This window comes from Sebastes umbrosus, chromosome 10, assembly GCF_015220745.1.
Source record: "Sebastes umbrosus isolate fSebUmb1 chromosome 10, fSebUmb1.pri, whole genome shotgun sequence".
NCBI lineage: Eukaryota > Metazoa > Chordata > Actinopteri > Perciformes > Sebastidae > Sebastes > Sebastes umbrosus.
The window spans coordinates 21,173,833-21,187,702 of record NC_051278.1 but is presented as its reverse complement, the minus strand read 5'-3'; the positions used below and the strand labels follow the sequence as shown (position 1 = coordinate 21,187,702).

General features: G+C 40.7%; 1 protein-coding gene across 3 annotated transcripts in view; it reads right to left on the bottom strand.

Moving 5' to 3' along the window:
• The window catches only part of phactr2 (phosphatase and actin regulator 2), a 60,099-nt gene that overhangs the window by 14,421 nt on the left and 31,808 nt on the right, over positions 1-13,870 (bottom strand). For 2 of the 3 annotated variants that reach the window (XM_037781305.1, XM_037781306.1), the window contains exons 2-9: positions 10,449-10,634; positions 8,627-8,701; positions 8,306-8,416; positions 5,550-5,798; positions 2,389-2,923; positions 2,034-2,209; positions 1,252-1,408; positions 833-888 (exon numbers count right to left, since the gene is read on the bottom strand). In XM_037781305.1, coding sequence (XP_037637233.1) covers positions 833-888; positions 1,252-1,408; positions 2,034-2,209; positions 2,389-2,923; positions 5,550-5,798; positions 8,306-8,416; positions 8,627-8,701; positions 10,449-10,634 — 1,545 coding nt within the window. The remainder of the gene's footprint in view (positions 1-832; positions 889-1,251; positions 1,409-2,033; positions 2,210-2,388; positions 2,924-5,549; positions 5,799-8,305; positions 8,417-8,626; positions 8,702-10,448; positions 10,635-13,870) is intronic. The other variant, XM_037781307.1, reaches the window with a different exon arrangement.

Genomic DNA, 13,870 nt, shown 5'->3' with positions numbered 1-13,870 from the left:
AGCTTCAGAAACATGTAGTTATACGGCAGGAAACTACAATAAAAGCAATTTTTTGAGCAAATTCTATCGCTGGATGTCACTTGCTAATTTCAAATTTGAGAGATAAGACCAAGACTACAGATTGTATCAGTGCCTAATATCTCTACCTGGTGTTACTCCATTTCTCACGAGCAGGTTAACACCATCCCACCATGTATCAGATGAGGTTTTGCAACACTGTCAGCGTGATTTATTTCAAGTTTGTTAGGTGTGAATAAAAATGAGGCAAGTTTCGAAACTAAAGTAGCAGCAACTGCGCACACATTTCCATGCAACCATACTGATTTTTCATTATATTGCCATAACTAAAACAATTGTGATTTTACTATTTAAAAGGTGCTCTATATGCTATCCAGGGCATTAATATAGCGGCAAACAACTATTGTCTATGTACAGATATAGAGGAGTAATGTCTACCTGAGCAGAGAGTGAAGTCGCTCTCCCTCTGTGTGTGTTGTAATCAGAGCTTCTCCGTGCTTTGTTGACATAGCCGGGCAGGCCGCGCGTGCTTTTAGTGCGTGTGGGCGTGCCCCACTGGCTAGCTCACGGCTGCTGTTCTGCACTGCGCTCATACAGCGGATACAGCTGATAACATATAACGGTTAACAAAGTTAGCTCTGTCAGCACTGTTGACTTTGTTTTAACTGTTAGCGCCGTTAGCTGCGAGCCGCCGCCATGTCGGGAGCCGTGCACAGGCAATAGAAATGCTCACATTTAGCACCTTTAAATTTCTAAACATCATAATAATCATAAACACAGTGTATCACATCAATAGTGTATTTCAGAAACTTACGCCTGAGGATGTTTCTCTGCTCCAGCTCCTCTGTGGAGGGTCTTTGGCTCAGGCGCCTAAAAGGAGAAAATTGTTTTCACAAATTTTTCTACAAGGAGCACATAAGAAATGATTTAAACACTGCACTGACTTCAGAAAGAACAACATGACTTATCAAAGTAACTTTTTTCTTTAATTTTACACCCTCATCTGGTAGAAAAAGACCAAACTAAACTTCAGCACAGATTTTTACTGTGCATCATTTGTACCAGTACACCGCCTACAACTACACCAACAAAAAAAAACAATTAACAGCTTATTATCCCAGAGCTCCGCCAAACCTACTATGAAAATTCACACCTCGCTACATTTTCACAGCATGCTGAGCGTGTGTGTGTGTGTGTGTGTGTGTGTGTGTGACAGTGTGTGACAGTGTGTACCTGACTAGTTTGGAGCCAATCTGCTGTCGGAGCTCCTGTCTCTCCGTCTCCGAGCTCCGTGGCAGAATGTTTAAATCCTCCAGCGCTCTCTTGCTGGGTCGGTTCCCCAGTTTGATGTTCAGGGTGTCTCGTCGGCGGATCCTAATGGCCAGAGCGCCTGGAACAGAGATGGAACAATATATATAAAGCACTGGTCAGCTTGATATATACCACAAACTGCAGGTGCACGTGACTAGGACTCGTTTAAAACGTACAAATTGTGTGAAAGTAAAAGAGGAACCTAATGAACTGGTGACTGAGTGTTCTCTAAAGAGCATCACTGTGTCAAACGTGAATAAGAAGCTAGAGCTGCTTGTTCCTTCCAGTTTTTAGCCAGCGTTTACAAAATAAATAGCATATTCTTAATGAAATGACGCGTTTTTTGCACCCTCAAATCCATTGTTGTTAATGTAGACGCGCGGCAAATGTGAGAGCGACGTCATCGCAGCGCGCAAGCATTCCCAAGCGCCCATTTTTCCAGGGCACGATGGCTGCCCCAGCGAGATAAAAATAGTTGCAGTAATGTTACTGTGATTTATATTTATTTTGACTTTGTTTAGTTTAGTCAGTGCGGTTTTTACTGCTAAATTACCACAACTTCATCATCGTCATCGCAGCACGCAGGTTTCGGTCGCTTAGTAACGGCAGGCGCGACAGGAGCGCAACCTCCCAAGCACCTTGGACAAAAGCGTTTCATGTGGATCTCCATTACTGTGTGATGCGTTGCAAAATGAATGCCATACTGGTCGTGTACTCGTCTTCTTCCTCGTCTTCCTCCTCATCACGGTACAGGATTGGTCCGTCGGAGTCAGAGTCACTAGTTTGGCTGTCTCTCGGCCTATCGGGGATCACCGTCACCAAGGCCGTCTCTGTGTTCACACTGAGGCCCTGTGGCTTTTCAGCTTGGCCCTCTGCAGACCTGCAGGGAACAATAACAAGACACACGTTTGTTGAAATGGGACAAATCCTGAGATCTGTAAAGCTGTTATCCACCAAATGCTAATATTTTAGATGTGATGTACTCTAGATGTATAAGAAATGACGTGCAGAGAGGACGAACATGTTTCACCAACTCTCATGTCTTTACAACATTTTTACCTCAGGCTGTTCTCCTCAGCAGACACTGTTTCTCCTTTCTTCTTGTCTTCATCTCCCCCCTCCACTCCCGTTCTCCCCCGTTTCTCCCCCGTCTCTCCCTCTGTGAAGGAAGTGTCCTCTGTAGCAGAGTTGATAAGGGGAGACAGGACAGTGGGTTCAGAAGCCACACCCTTGTGGGTCTCCTCACCCGCAGTTGAGCCATTGGGAGCAGATTTAGGTTCTAGAGCAGGAGGAGAAGCAGCCGGAGTTCCCTCTGCCTCATCGCCTGAGGCTTTAGATGAGGCAGGCTTGGTGTGTGAGGACTGGGGCGAGGATTTTAACTCCCCAGGCTGGCTAGAAGTCTCTGAGGGGGCCTTTTGAGGTACGGAGGAAGAGGTGGGAGTGTTTGATTTCCGGTTGGTCCCCTCAGTATGTGCTGCAGAGTCCTTAGACCCACGAGAACGAGGGATGGAGTTGGAGTTGGAGGTGGAGTTGGAGGTGGAGGCGGTGGTGGTTTTTGTCGTGAATCCTGTCTTCTTTGGATGGGAGGATTTGGCTGAGGAGAACCAGGAGCAAGAGAAAATGAGAAGGGAAACATTTTGACTTTTTCTTTCCTCCAGGTGCTCCAGTTTCCTCCCACAGAAGACATGCAGGTTACGTAAACAAAAACTCTCAGCTGTCTGTAGGCGGTTCTATCTATTTATATAAATTCTATGCATTTAGGCATCTTTTTTTGGAGTCAAAAACATTGTCATAGTGTTGTATAAATGTATAGTTAGTATTCTTTTCAAAATTAAAAAGGAAGAAAAAAAGGTGTTTGGGGAAATATCAGAAATACTACTTTTTGTCTCAGCTGGCTGGAGGGGCGTGTCTGTGTTTGATTGACAGCAGCCTGCAGGCTAAGCACCGGCAGGGGAACAAGAGAAAAAGTTGACAAACTTGCACTATGGCAAACAAGTCAAGGGCAGACAGCGTGTTGTTAGAAGTAGTATTGAAGAGTAAGGTCTACTCAAACCTCTAATCATAAAATCTAAAATATTAGTTTCTCTTTTGGTTTCTGATTCTTACTATTTATTATTTTTAAAGTCATTGACAGAGCAGATATGTATGCTGTAGCAGAAAAAACTTTAATTTCAGCATGTACAGTAGAGCTGCCACTAATGATTGTTTTCATTACTTAATCCATTATTACTAGGGCTGTCAAAGTTAACACGATAATAACACGATACCGCAAATTTGTTGTAACGACACTAATTACTTTAACGTATTAACGCAACTTTAGGTTGAAGTGGGCTCAGTTTTAAAGCTAGAGTGAAGATACTGGCATCATAAAACTAGAAAAACTAAGGTACCAACCATGTCATAATGTTAATTGATTTCCAATAAAAAATATATACATACATTTATATAAAGCAAGCATATTTGTCCACTCCCATGTTGATAAGAGTATTAAATATTTGACAAATCTCCCATTAAGGTACATTTTGAACGGATAAAAAAAATGTGTGATAAATTGTGATTAACTATGGACAATCATGCGATTAATCGCGATTAAATATTTTAATCGATTGACAGCCCTAATTCTTATAAATAGTTGAAAATATTCACATTGACAATTTTCTGTCATTGACTTATCACTGATAGACTAATCATTTTGCTCCTAATCTACAGTATATAATTATGTATTAAACACATCTGGTTTAGCCATAACATTTCAGTATTAGAATAACCATTTATAATCATAAAAAAAAAAAAAAGTGCAACAAACAAAGAACACCTAAGATAATACTGACTGAAGCAGTCCTTTAAATGTCTGTGAAGTGTCTTTGTGTGCTGGTAAAGCAGCCTGAGGACAGGACAGTTATGTAAGTTAACTTGTGTTATTTAAAAAAAAAAATAATAAAACAACTTTTATCCACTTCCCATAATAACTCAAAATAAAATACACAGAGGCCTCCAGAAAAGACAGCATGAACATCACATGCAACATTCCAGTTCTGGGCTCTGTGCTGCTCAGTTCCACCATGCTGTAAGTTAAAGAAGTACACACACACTCACACACACACACTGGATGAAGGGTGATGATCATTTCATGGCATCATCCAATCAATCAAAATCACATGAGCTTGTCGGAGCTCATTTTATGAGGGCCATGCTACACTGACCTCAGTCACACTCATGTGCTCTCGCTTACACACACAAAGTTGTACTGGCCGTTTACAGAGCTGAGCTAAAACATTTTCACTTCTCTTTTCTCAGAAACAGATATCATAAACACTTCTACAGTTACTCACTTGACTAGAAATCTCTTCTAATTAGGAAAGGACACTATCAAGACGGAGAGACAGGAATACTATTTGGTAGCTACTCTTCTGAAACGCAGTAACGCAACTTGTAATTTTTAGGTTGTAATGGGCTCATTTTAAAACTAGAGTGAATATACTGGCATCATAAGAAACTAAAAAAGCTAATGAATCTATTGGTACCAACCATGTCATTCTAGCTTGTCGCCAAGGAGGCTAAATAATGCTCCAAAGTTATGCTAAATTTTGGCGAGGAAAAACTGGCATTGCCATTTTTAAAGGAGTCCCTTGACCTCTGACCTCAAGATATGTGAAGGAAAATGGGTTCTATGGGTACCCACGAGTCTCCCCTTTACAGACATGCCCACTTTATGATAATTTAAATAAAAGTTTGGGGCAAGTCATAGTCAAGTCAGCACACTGACACACTGACACACTGACAGCTGATGTTGACTGTTGGGCTTGTTTTAATGCTAAATGCAGTACCAATAACAATATTGTCATTGTTTTGTGTTGTTAATCGATTTCCAGTAATACATATATACATACATTTGCATAAAGCAAGCATATTTGCCCATTCGCATGTTGATAAGAGTATTAAATACTTGACAAATCTCACTTTAAGGTACATTTTGAACTGATAAAACATGTACGATTAACTTACAATCAATCGCGATTAACTATTTGAATTGATTGACAGATCTACATCAAATACATAAGGGGGTGTACGTGACGCCATGGTTTACAAGTGCAGACACGTTTAAAGTGAGTCTTTATTCCCTTCAAACAGTGATACAAGCACATTTACCATGCAGGGAGGCACGCATGCAAGAAACACTGACAGGCAAGCAGGCTTCAGTCCCAACTAGCTGAACTTACCAGTCCCGCGACTAGTGGTGTTAGTGCTCCGCGGGTTAGCTTTAGCTTGAGTGGATGAGCCTGCCTTGCCTGTGGTTTTAGCAGTCTTTTTAGTCCCCGAAGCGCCGTCTCTGTGCTTAGTTGTGGCCGCAGCGCCGGCCGCAGGTTTGGAAGAGGCGGGCAGAGTGGCGCTTTGCTGTTTTTTAGCTTGAGCGTCCCGGGGTCGCACCTGCTTTGCTCGGGCGAGGGGTTGTTTAATATCGCACCTCTCTGAGCAGATCAGTGGAAGCAGGAAGGTATTTAAAGGTTAAAATAGGGATTGAAAGATAAAAGATGCACATCTGTGAAAACAGATGGACATGCAGACAAGCAAAGAAAAGTGATGCTGAAAGATAAGAAGTGAGTATGACAGAGCTGGTGATGATGAGGATGATGAAAGAGGATGTTTGATCTGTTAGTCTTGGGCAGCTTTTATTTCGGATTGTGTCAAGATGAATAATGTATAAGGCTTGGGTTATGGCAGATCAAATGTACCTATTAGCCTCCCCTATCCTCCCACTGTGAAGGCATGTGTGTTCTGTTCCTGTATTTGCACTGTTTGTTGCCTGTTCCTTTCTGATTATTGACGAGCGAACAAACAAATGGCTCCGAGTTCAATGCTAACAGGGTTGAGATGAGAAGAGCACAACACTTAAGCAGCATCAGAGAGGAGAACAGTGGCTTGTCTCCTGAGGGAAAGGGAGGCATTAGGAGATGGCTACCGCTCTGTTCAGACTGTGGATGCCTGCTGCAGGCTGATATAATGAACACATTAGACCCTGTCCCACAGAGGATTTAATGGCAGCCAGGAAACGGCTGCCGATACGAATGCATTCCATGACCGAGAGATTTCAAGAGCAACAAACATCTAAAAATATAAAAAAGCTGCAACAGTTAGTTCTAGCATATAAAACATTATTGTTGTTGTCTTCTGGACACATTAATGCCACTGTGGATACAGAATATCTCCATGTTACAGGAAAAACATCTATAAACTTGGACCATAAAACATTTTTTATGCTTGAGGCGTAATTTCATGATCATATATAATAAAACTGGAGAGAAAGGGCCTCTTTGAAACTCACTTCTCTAATCTTTTTTTTTTCTTCTCTGTGTAGGTACGACAATTTCTTCATTCAACAAACACTGTGCCAATATCAATATTCACATTGTATAATTTATGATTAATCCAAGGTTTTGTCCGTGGGATAATTGTGCCGGTATTCTCACATTAACAATTTTTCTTCTGAATTTGAAAATGGAAGTTTGACACATTCAAGAAACCCCTTGATAAAGTAAATTCTTGTTGAAGTTTATTATATACCAGTGATAAACTATTACCCCAGGTCTAAAGCCTCAACTAGTGCAGAGGTCCAAAGGTTAAAGGAACAGTGTGTATCATGCAACTATGTTTTCATTAGTGTATAATCACCTGAAACTAAGAATCATTGTGTTTTTGTAAGCTTAGAATGAGCCCTTCGTGTCTACAAAGGGAGCGGGTCGTCTTCACGGAGTCCACCATGTTGCTCCGGCAAGTTTCTACAGTAGAACAGAACGGACAAAACAAACACTGACTCTAGAGAGAGCCTTTCACGTTCCCTGAAGGCTATCGTAGTTCTCCAACGCGCTTGTGAAACTGTGTTAACGTGAGCCGCAGAGTGTAAAACCGTGGTACTGCCAGCCGCCGTCTGACTTCCGTTGCTCCTAAAGTAGTGTTATCATTAGGGCTGTCAAAGTAAACGTGATAATAACGTGTTAATGCAAATTCATTTTAATGCCACTAATTTCTTTAATGCATTAACGCAACTTGTGAATTTTAGTTTATAGCGGGCTCAGATTTAAAGCTAGTAAAGATGCTGCTATCATATGAAACTAGCAAACCTAAGGAATCCTTTGGTATCAACCATGTCATACTAGCTTGTCGCGAAGGAGATTTTGGCGAGGAAAAACTGGCATGGCCATTCCAAAGGGGTCCCTTGACCTCTGACCTCAAGATATGTGGATGAAAATGGGTTCTATGGGTACCCATGAGTCTCCCCTTTACGGACATGCCCACTTCATGATAATCACATGCAGCTTGGGGCAAGTCATAGTCAAGTCAGCACACTGGCACACTGACAGCTGTTGTTGCCTGTTGGACTACAGTTTGTCAAGGTATGATTTGAGCATATTTTTTATGCTAAATGCAGTACCTGTGAGGGTTTCTGGACAATATTTGTCATTGTTTTGTGTTGTTAATTGATTTCCAATAATAAATATATAAACACATTTGCATAAAGCAAGCATATTTGTCCACTCCCATGTTGATAAGAGTATTAAATACTTGACAAATCTCCCTTTAAGGTACATTTTGAACAGATAAAAACAATTATGATTAATTGCAAATTAATTATTATTGTTAAGCATTAATAATGAATGATTAACTATGGACAATCATGCGATTAATCACGATTAAATATTTTAATCAATTGACAGCCCTAATTATTATGGTAAGGATGGTCTTTGAGCGAGGCAAACAGCGTTACCACAGTTTAATACTTGGTCGCTTACGTTATCGTAGTCTTTGAACGGGAGGAGTGAGCGGAGGGGCACTCAGTTGGTTGCAATCTGCAACCATACCACTAGATGCTGCCAAATCCTACACACTGTACCTTTAAAAGGACACCAATTAGCCCTAGATTACAGGTCACAGAATGACAAAAGCTCATGTTGGACATAGTAACTCATCCAGACGTTACCCGTTTTGTCCTCCAGCGCTGTTTCTGGAGACTCAATGTCCACTTTGACCTCCTCTGCTGTCACACCAGACGTGGGATGGCCATTCAGATTTTCACTGTTGATTGTTTCATCTAAAAGAGATTTAAAAAAAACAAAACAGTGATGTTCAGTTAAGCAGAGGTCAAACTTTTGAGTTCTGCTTTTGCTGGCAACAGACGAATGTAATCACTGAAGGACAGTGAATCCTGTATTGTATAATGACAATACAGCTGAACCTTGAGCCTTTTATGAGTGGAAATAAAGAAATGAATGAAGACACGTGAATGAATGATCAGACGAACCTTGGTCGAGGATGAGAACTCCTTTCTTGATGAGCTCCTCTCTTGTTTGTCTGGTGGAGATTTTTCTCTCTAGAACTGAAAGATGAACAAGATCAGGGCCTTTATCCTGTCTTTTAGCTGTGGCAATCAATTCACACAGAACTCTACCAAAGTGTTGCACAACAGGTACTTTCCTCTTCGTATTGCGAAAGCATCATTGCACGCGACAGCACCAAATATCGAGTCACAGATGAGGAACTGAGCCAATTCTGTCATCCTGCTGCAAACTAACTGCTGCTTTTCTCTAAAACCTCTTGAAAATGGAATCATAAGGATTCAATCTGCCCAGTTCACAGCGTCAGAGATGATCTTGCAATTGAAGCTAAAAAGTCATCGATGGATCGTCAAACAAATAATCTGCAACTATTTAGATATTATATGTTTTCTGGTTTCAACTTATCTGAGCATTTGGTGCTTTTCTTTGCCATATATTACAGTAAATTAAATTAATTTGTGTTTTGGGCAGATGGTTGGATAAAACAAAGAATCCGAAGACACCACCTCGGACTCTGGGAAATGATAATGGTCACTATTATTATATTTGACATTTGCTAGATTGTCAGAAAAGAATCATTAGCTGCAACCCTACTCACAAGCTTAGATTGGTTTTGTACAATCCATCAATACAAGACTGAACAATGGTAAATGCTACAAACAATGGTACGTTTAGATTTCAATGCCCATGTTTGTTTTCGCTTCCAAATACATGATTTAGACATCATTTTAAATACATACATAATGGAGAAATTATACACTTGGGAGCCATGGAGAAAAAGAGAGTATGTTTTTGTATTTACTTCTATCCCTTTTTATTTCCCAGCCAACACTTGTATGATCGGTTAGTTTGCTTGTTGCCAGGGCTGCACAATATGAGGAAAATATGTGATATAGCACTATAACGATATTACTTGCGATACATAAACAGATATTAAAGTGTACTCAGTTCTGCCTTTCTGTTGCTTTCAGTATACTGCTAAAATACAACAAATTGCTTATTGAATAAAAAATAAAAGTAAATTATTTCCAACTTTCTTTTATTGAACAAATTGAACACTGAACTGAACACAAAAGGCACTAATGAAAAAATGAAAGATAGCTTAATTTTAAAGTGCAGTTAGTTTTCTACTGATACTCTCTTTAAAGTAACTGAAAAAATCCCTGAGTGCAATATCGCAGTCTTTTCATCACACAAGTTGACATTGCGATAGCAATAAAAAGACAATATATTGTGCAGCACTAATTTGTGCTATTGTGTGACTTTGGTGAATCCGTACTAACCAAAAGCTACACATAACACAAAGAAAACGAACCGATCAAGGCAGCGGTCTACCACCAACTTCTGTGTTCTGCGAAATAAAATTACTGTTTTTGTCCAATGGAGTCTGGTTGCTATGGTGAGAGCATAGATAACGGCTTCAGTTCCCCTCGGAAAGAAAGACTGTATAGCTGTCTCACGGCAAGGTAAACCAGAGAAAATATTCTAAATATAGCCAGTACACTTAAACTGCTTCCACGCAGTAACTCCTGCTTGTTTCACAAAACTGGGGGCGTGTCAACCGTCATCTACTGTAGGTAATACACTGACTATGGATAAGTACCTCATACAACCCCACCCAAACTATCCCTTTAAAGCTCCTCTGGGAGCAACACTGCTACTGTTCACACTAAATGCTGCATAAATCCAAAAACGCAAGCCATGATGTGGTATAGACACTTGACTGACGAGAGCAAATCATCACTTGTTTATACAATGTCATTAAAATACACACACAAGACATCCTACCTTTGGAAAGATCCTGGAACTTGTCGCTGGTCTTCTTTTTCCTCCACTTCCAGGGTTTGAACAGTTTTCCTAGTGACGACAGCTTGCCTCGCTGCTGCCGTGATGGAGGGGCATTCTGGGGATTGGCGGTGCTGTCAACCACCACATCACAGCTGGCCAGTGATGATGATTTCTCCAACCCATCAACTGCAAGACACACATGCAGAAAATGCAAAAATATCACATCAGAAATCAGATCAGTATCATGATACCAACACAAGTGTGCACTGCAGCTCTCTATATGTACCAGATGAAGGTTTTTGTCATGTGATACATGCAGATAATACTCTGTGTCATATAAATGAACAACACAATGCATTCCGTTAACAGCTAATGCTTGGCTTGAATTTGTTTGGTAACACTTGATCCAGATTAATTTCAAGCAAACAAAGCTTTCTTTTCACTCGTTCATGCTGCAAAATACTGACTAGTTTCAGTATCATTCCTGCTACTATATGAAATAAAGAATGTGGACCAAATCACAGGGTAACTCATGATACACTGCTATCAGGATATCTCACCTACATTGAAATGTCACAAGGGCACATTGCTATTTCGGTACCAATGTGTCTATAATGTACTGTTACATTCAAGATGTTTAACAAGATAGTATATCATTAGAAAAAAAAATAATTTTAGGGTTTATTTTTCAGATTTTTTCTAATAATTGATGCTTTTTCTTGTGAAATACAGGAAAGATTTATCTATTTATCTATCCTAAAAATTATTCTAAAACAATGAAACAATCTGCAAACACAGAAAAGACGCCTCTTTGGTTGAATTACTCAATGCTCATAGACATAATGCACTCAATTTAAACTTTGTTTTAAAGCCGCAGTTGGTGACTTTGAGCAAATATGATAAAAAGTTACTTTTATAAAACGGTCACTATATCCTGACAGTAGTGCATGAGACAAATAATCTGTGCAAAAATAATGTTCCTCTGCCTCCTTTTAGTGCTCCTAATGGCATTTCCAAGATTTTAACGTGCCCAAAAGGAAGGAAAACAACCAATCAGAGCCGAGGAGTCTCTAAAACAGCTGTCAATCACTGTCACTAGTCAGCGCTGATCAAATATGAATCAATATTCTGTCACTGTAATGTCTATTTCTCGCCTCGTTCATTGAGTTTCGCGAGCAGTGAGTGACAGCTGCTTTAGAGACAGCTCGGCTCTGATTGGTTGTTTTCTTTTGGGCACGTTAAAATCTTGCAAATGCCATTAGAAGCACTAGGAGGAACACAAGCCAACACAGAGGACACAGAGAAACATGATTTTTTTTTCACAGATTATCTGTCTCATGCACTTCTGTCAGGATATAGTGACCATTTCATAAAAATAACTTTTTATCATTAAGTTACCGACTGCAGCTTTAAAGGATTAAGGTAGGTGAGAGCTAAAAAACAAAGACTGGGAACTATTGTCATGGACCATTTCACTGTACATTGCTGCATCAATCACTCTGCTTAAAGGCTAAGCAGAAATATTATTTCTAACTCTGTCTCTGTAAAGCATTTGCAGTGTGTGTGTGTGTGTGTGTGTGTGTGTGTGTGGGTGTGTGTGTGTGTGTGTGTGTGTGTACGTGTGTGCGTGGGCTAGATCCCTGTCCTTCCACAACTCCTCCTTTTCCTGTTGAAAGATTAGAAGTCCTGTGAACCCTTTGGAAGACTGCAGACAGTGTGCGGATGATGTGTGTGTTTATGTGCGTGCGTGTGTGTGTGTGTCTGTGTGTGTGCGTGTGTGTGTGCGTGTGTGTGCGCCATGCCGGAACCTTACAGAGGAAAGAGAGGTGGTGTGTGATTCCTCAGATTCAAGCAGAGGAAGGTTTTGTTTGTGCAGCCACTGCTGAGTCGTGCTGACTGTAGGGAGCCCAGTGGGGATCAAAAGGTTTGAATCTCTGCGTACAAACTTGAAGTCATTTTTTCCCTGAATATCATATTCAGTGTACCCTCAAATGACTAAAAATGAATTCCCTCAAAAGGAATGTCAAGTTATAGTAGCAGCTAAGAGTCAGTGGCTGGCCTGGTCAGTTAGGGAGAGTGTTAACAGCAGTTGTGTTTTAGTGTACAGGTTCCCTATCCATCTATCCATCCATCCATCCATCTGCAACCGCGTATCTCATTAGGGGTCACGGGGGTCTGGAGCCAATCCCAGCCGACATTGGGCGAAGGCGGGGTACACCCTGGACAGGTCGCCAGTCCATCGCAGGGCAGGTTCCCTATCACGACTGAATTTATCTCCCCAAATTAAATCTGTTCAAAGAGAACTCCCCCGATATAGCATAACACTCCTATAACAATGTTGGACTGCAGCAGAACCGAACCAGATATATTGTCTCTAATTCCACGCTTTCTTCTTCCGTGTCAAAACCTGGTGCCTAGCCTACATTTCCCACAGTGCAACTGTGTGTTAGTAGCGGCTAATGCCCTGAATGTTAGTAAATAGCCTACAACTCCATTCAATTCTGTTTATGTCATGCTACCAGCGCTACTAGTTACTGGCCGATAGCCGGTTGTTTGGGAACAAAGACGTTAATACATCCACCACGGTAAAGGTTTACAGCATACAGCCCATGGGTGTATTATAAGATAATAAAAGTGATGAATTACTAACAATACATCCTCTATGACAGCCGCATACAGCTAGCAGGAAGCTGGCAGAACCAGATGTCATATGAGCGTGCAGGGCGGTGCAGTCCCGTGGGTTTGATGCACGTTCATTATGCAGATAATAACTCTGCATTCAACTGTTAGTTACATCTTTTAGTACACAACGATTTAAATGAGGGCTATTTCAGTGTTCATACTGGGAAACTAAAAAAAATGTATCCTCTGATTTACAGACATTTCGTTATACATCCATGGCTATGGATTCATTGGCGTTTTCAGTCAAAAATGGTGGCAGCGCTACTACCGCAGCAACATCTAGCAGCTGTTATCATAAAGCACCGGTCTTTCGTCTCTTTGCTTCTATACTCTTCGGCCTTGAGCTGCAAGCCTCAAGCAGAGATGAGAAGAGGTCAAATATTTTACTCCTGAGACCTGCAGGGCTCCACATTGTACCAGCCACTGAGACTTAACGCTGAGCTGAGAGGATTTTTTTAAATCTACGATGTGCTTATTTTGACGTGTAAAGTTATTCCGCCAACAAATGCAGAATTTAAAAATGAGATGTCTCATTTTGCACAAAGCTGTGGGATTATATTTGGTGTTCAAATCATTTCTACTAATCAATCAATCACTAGTCATCATTTTATCCTGTCAGTCATTTGTGTGAAATTGTCATAATTAGCATATGAATTCTTGAGTTATGGCCAAAAACCCTTTTGTGAGGTCACAGTGACCTTTGACCACCTAATCAGTTCAGTTCCTCTAATCAGTTCATC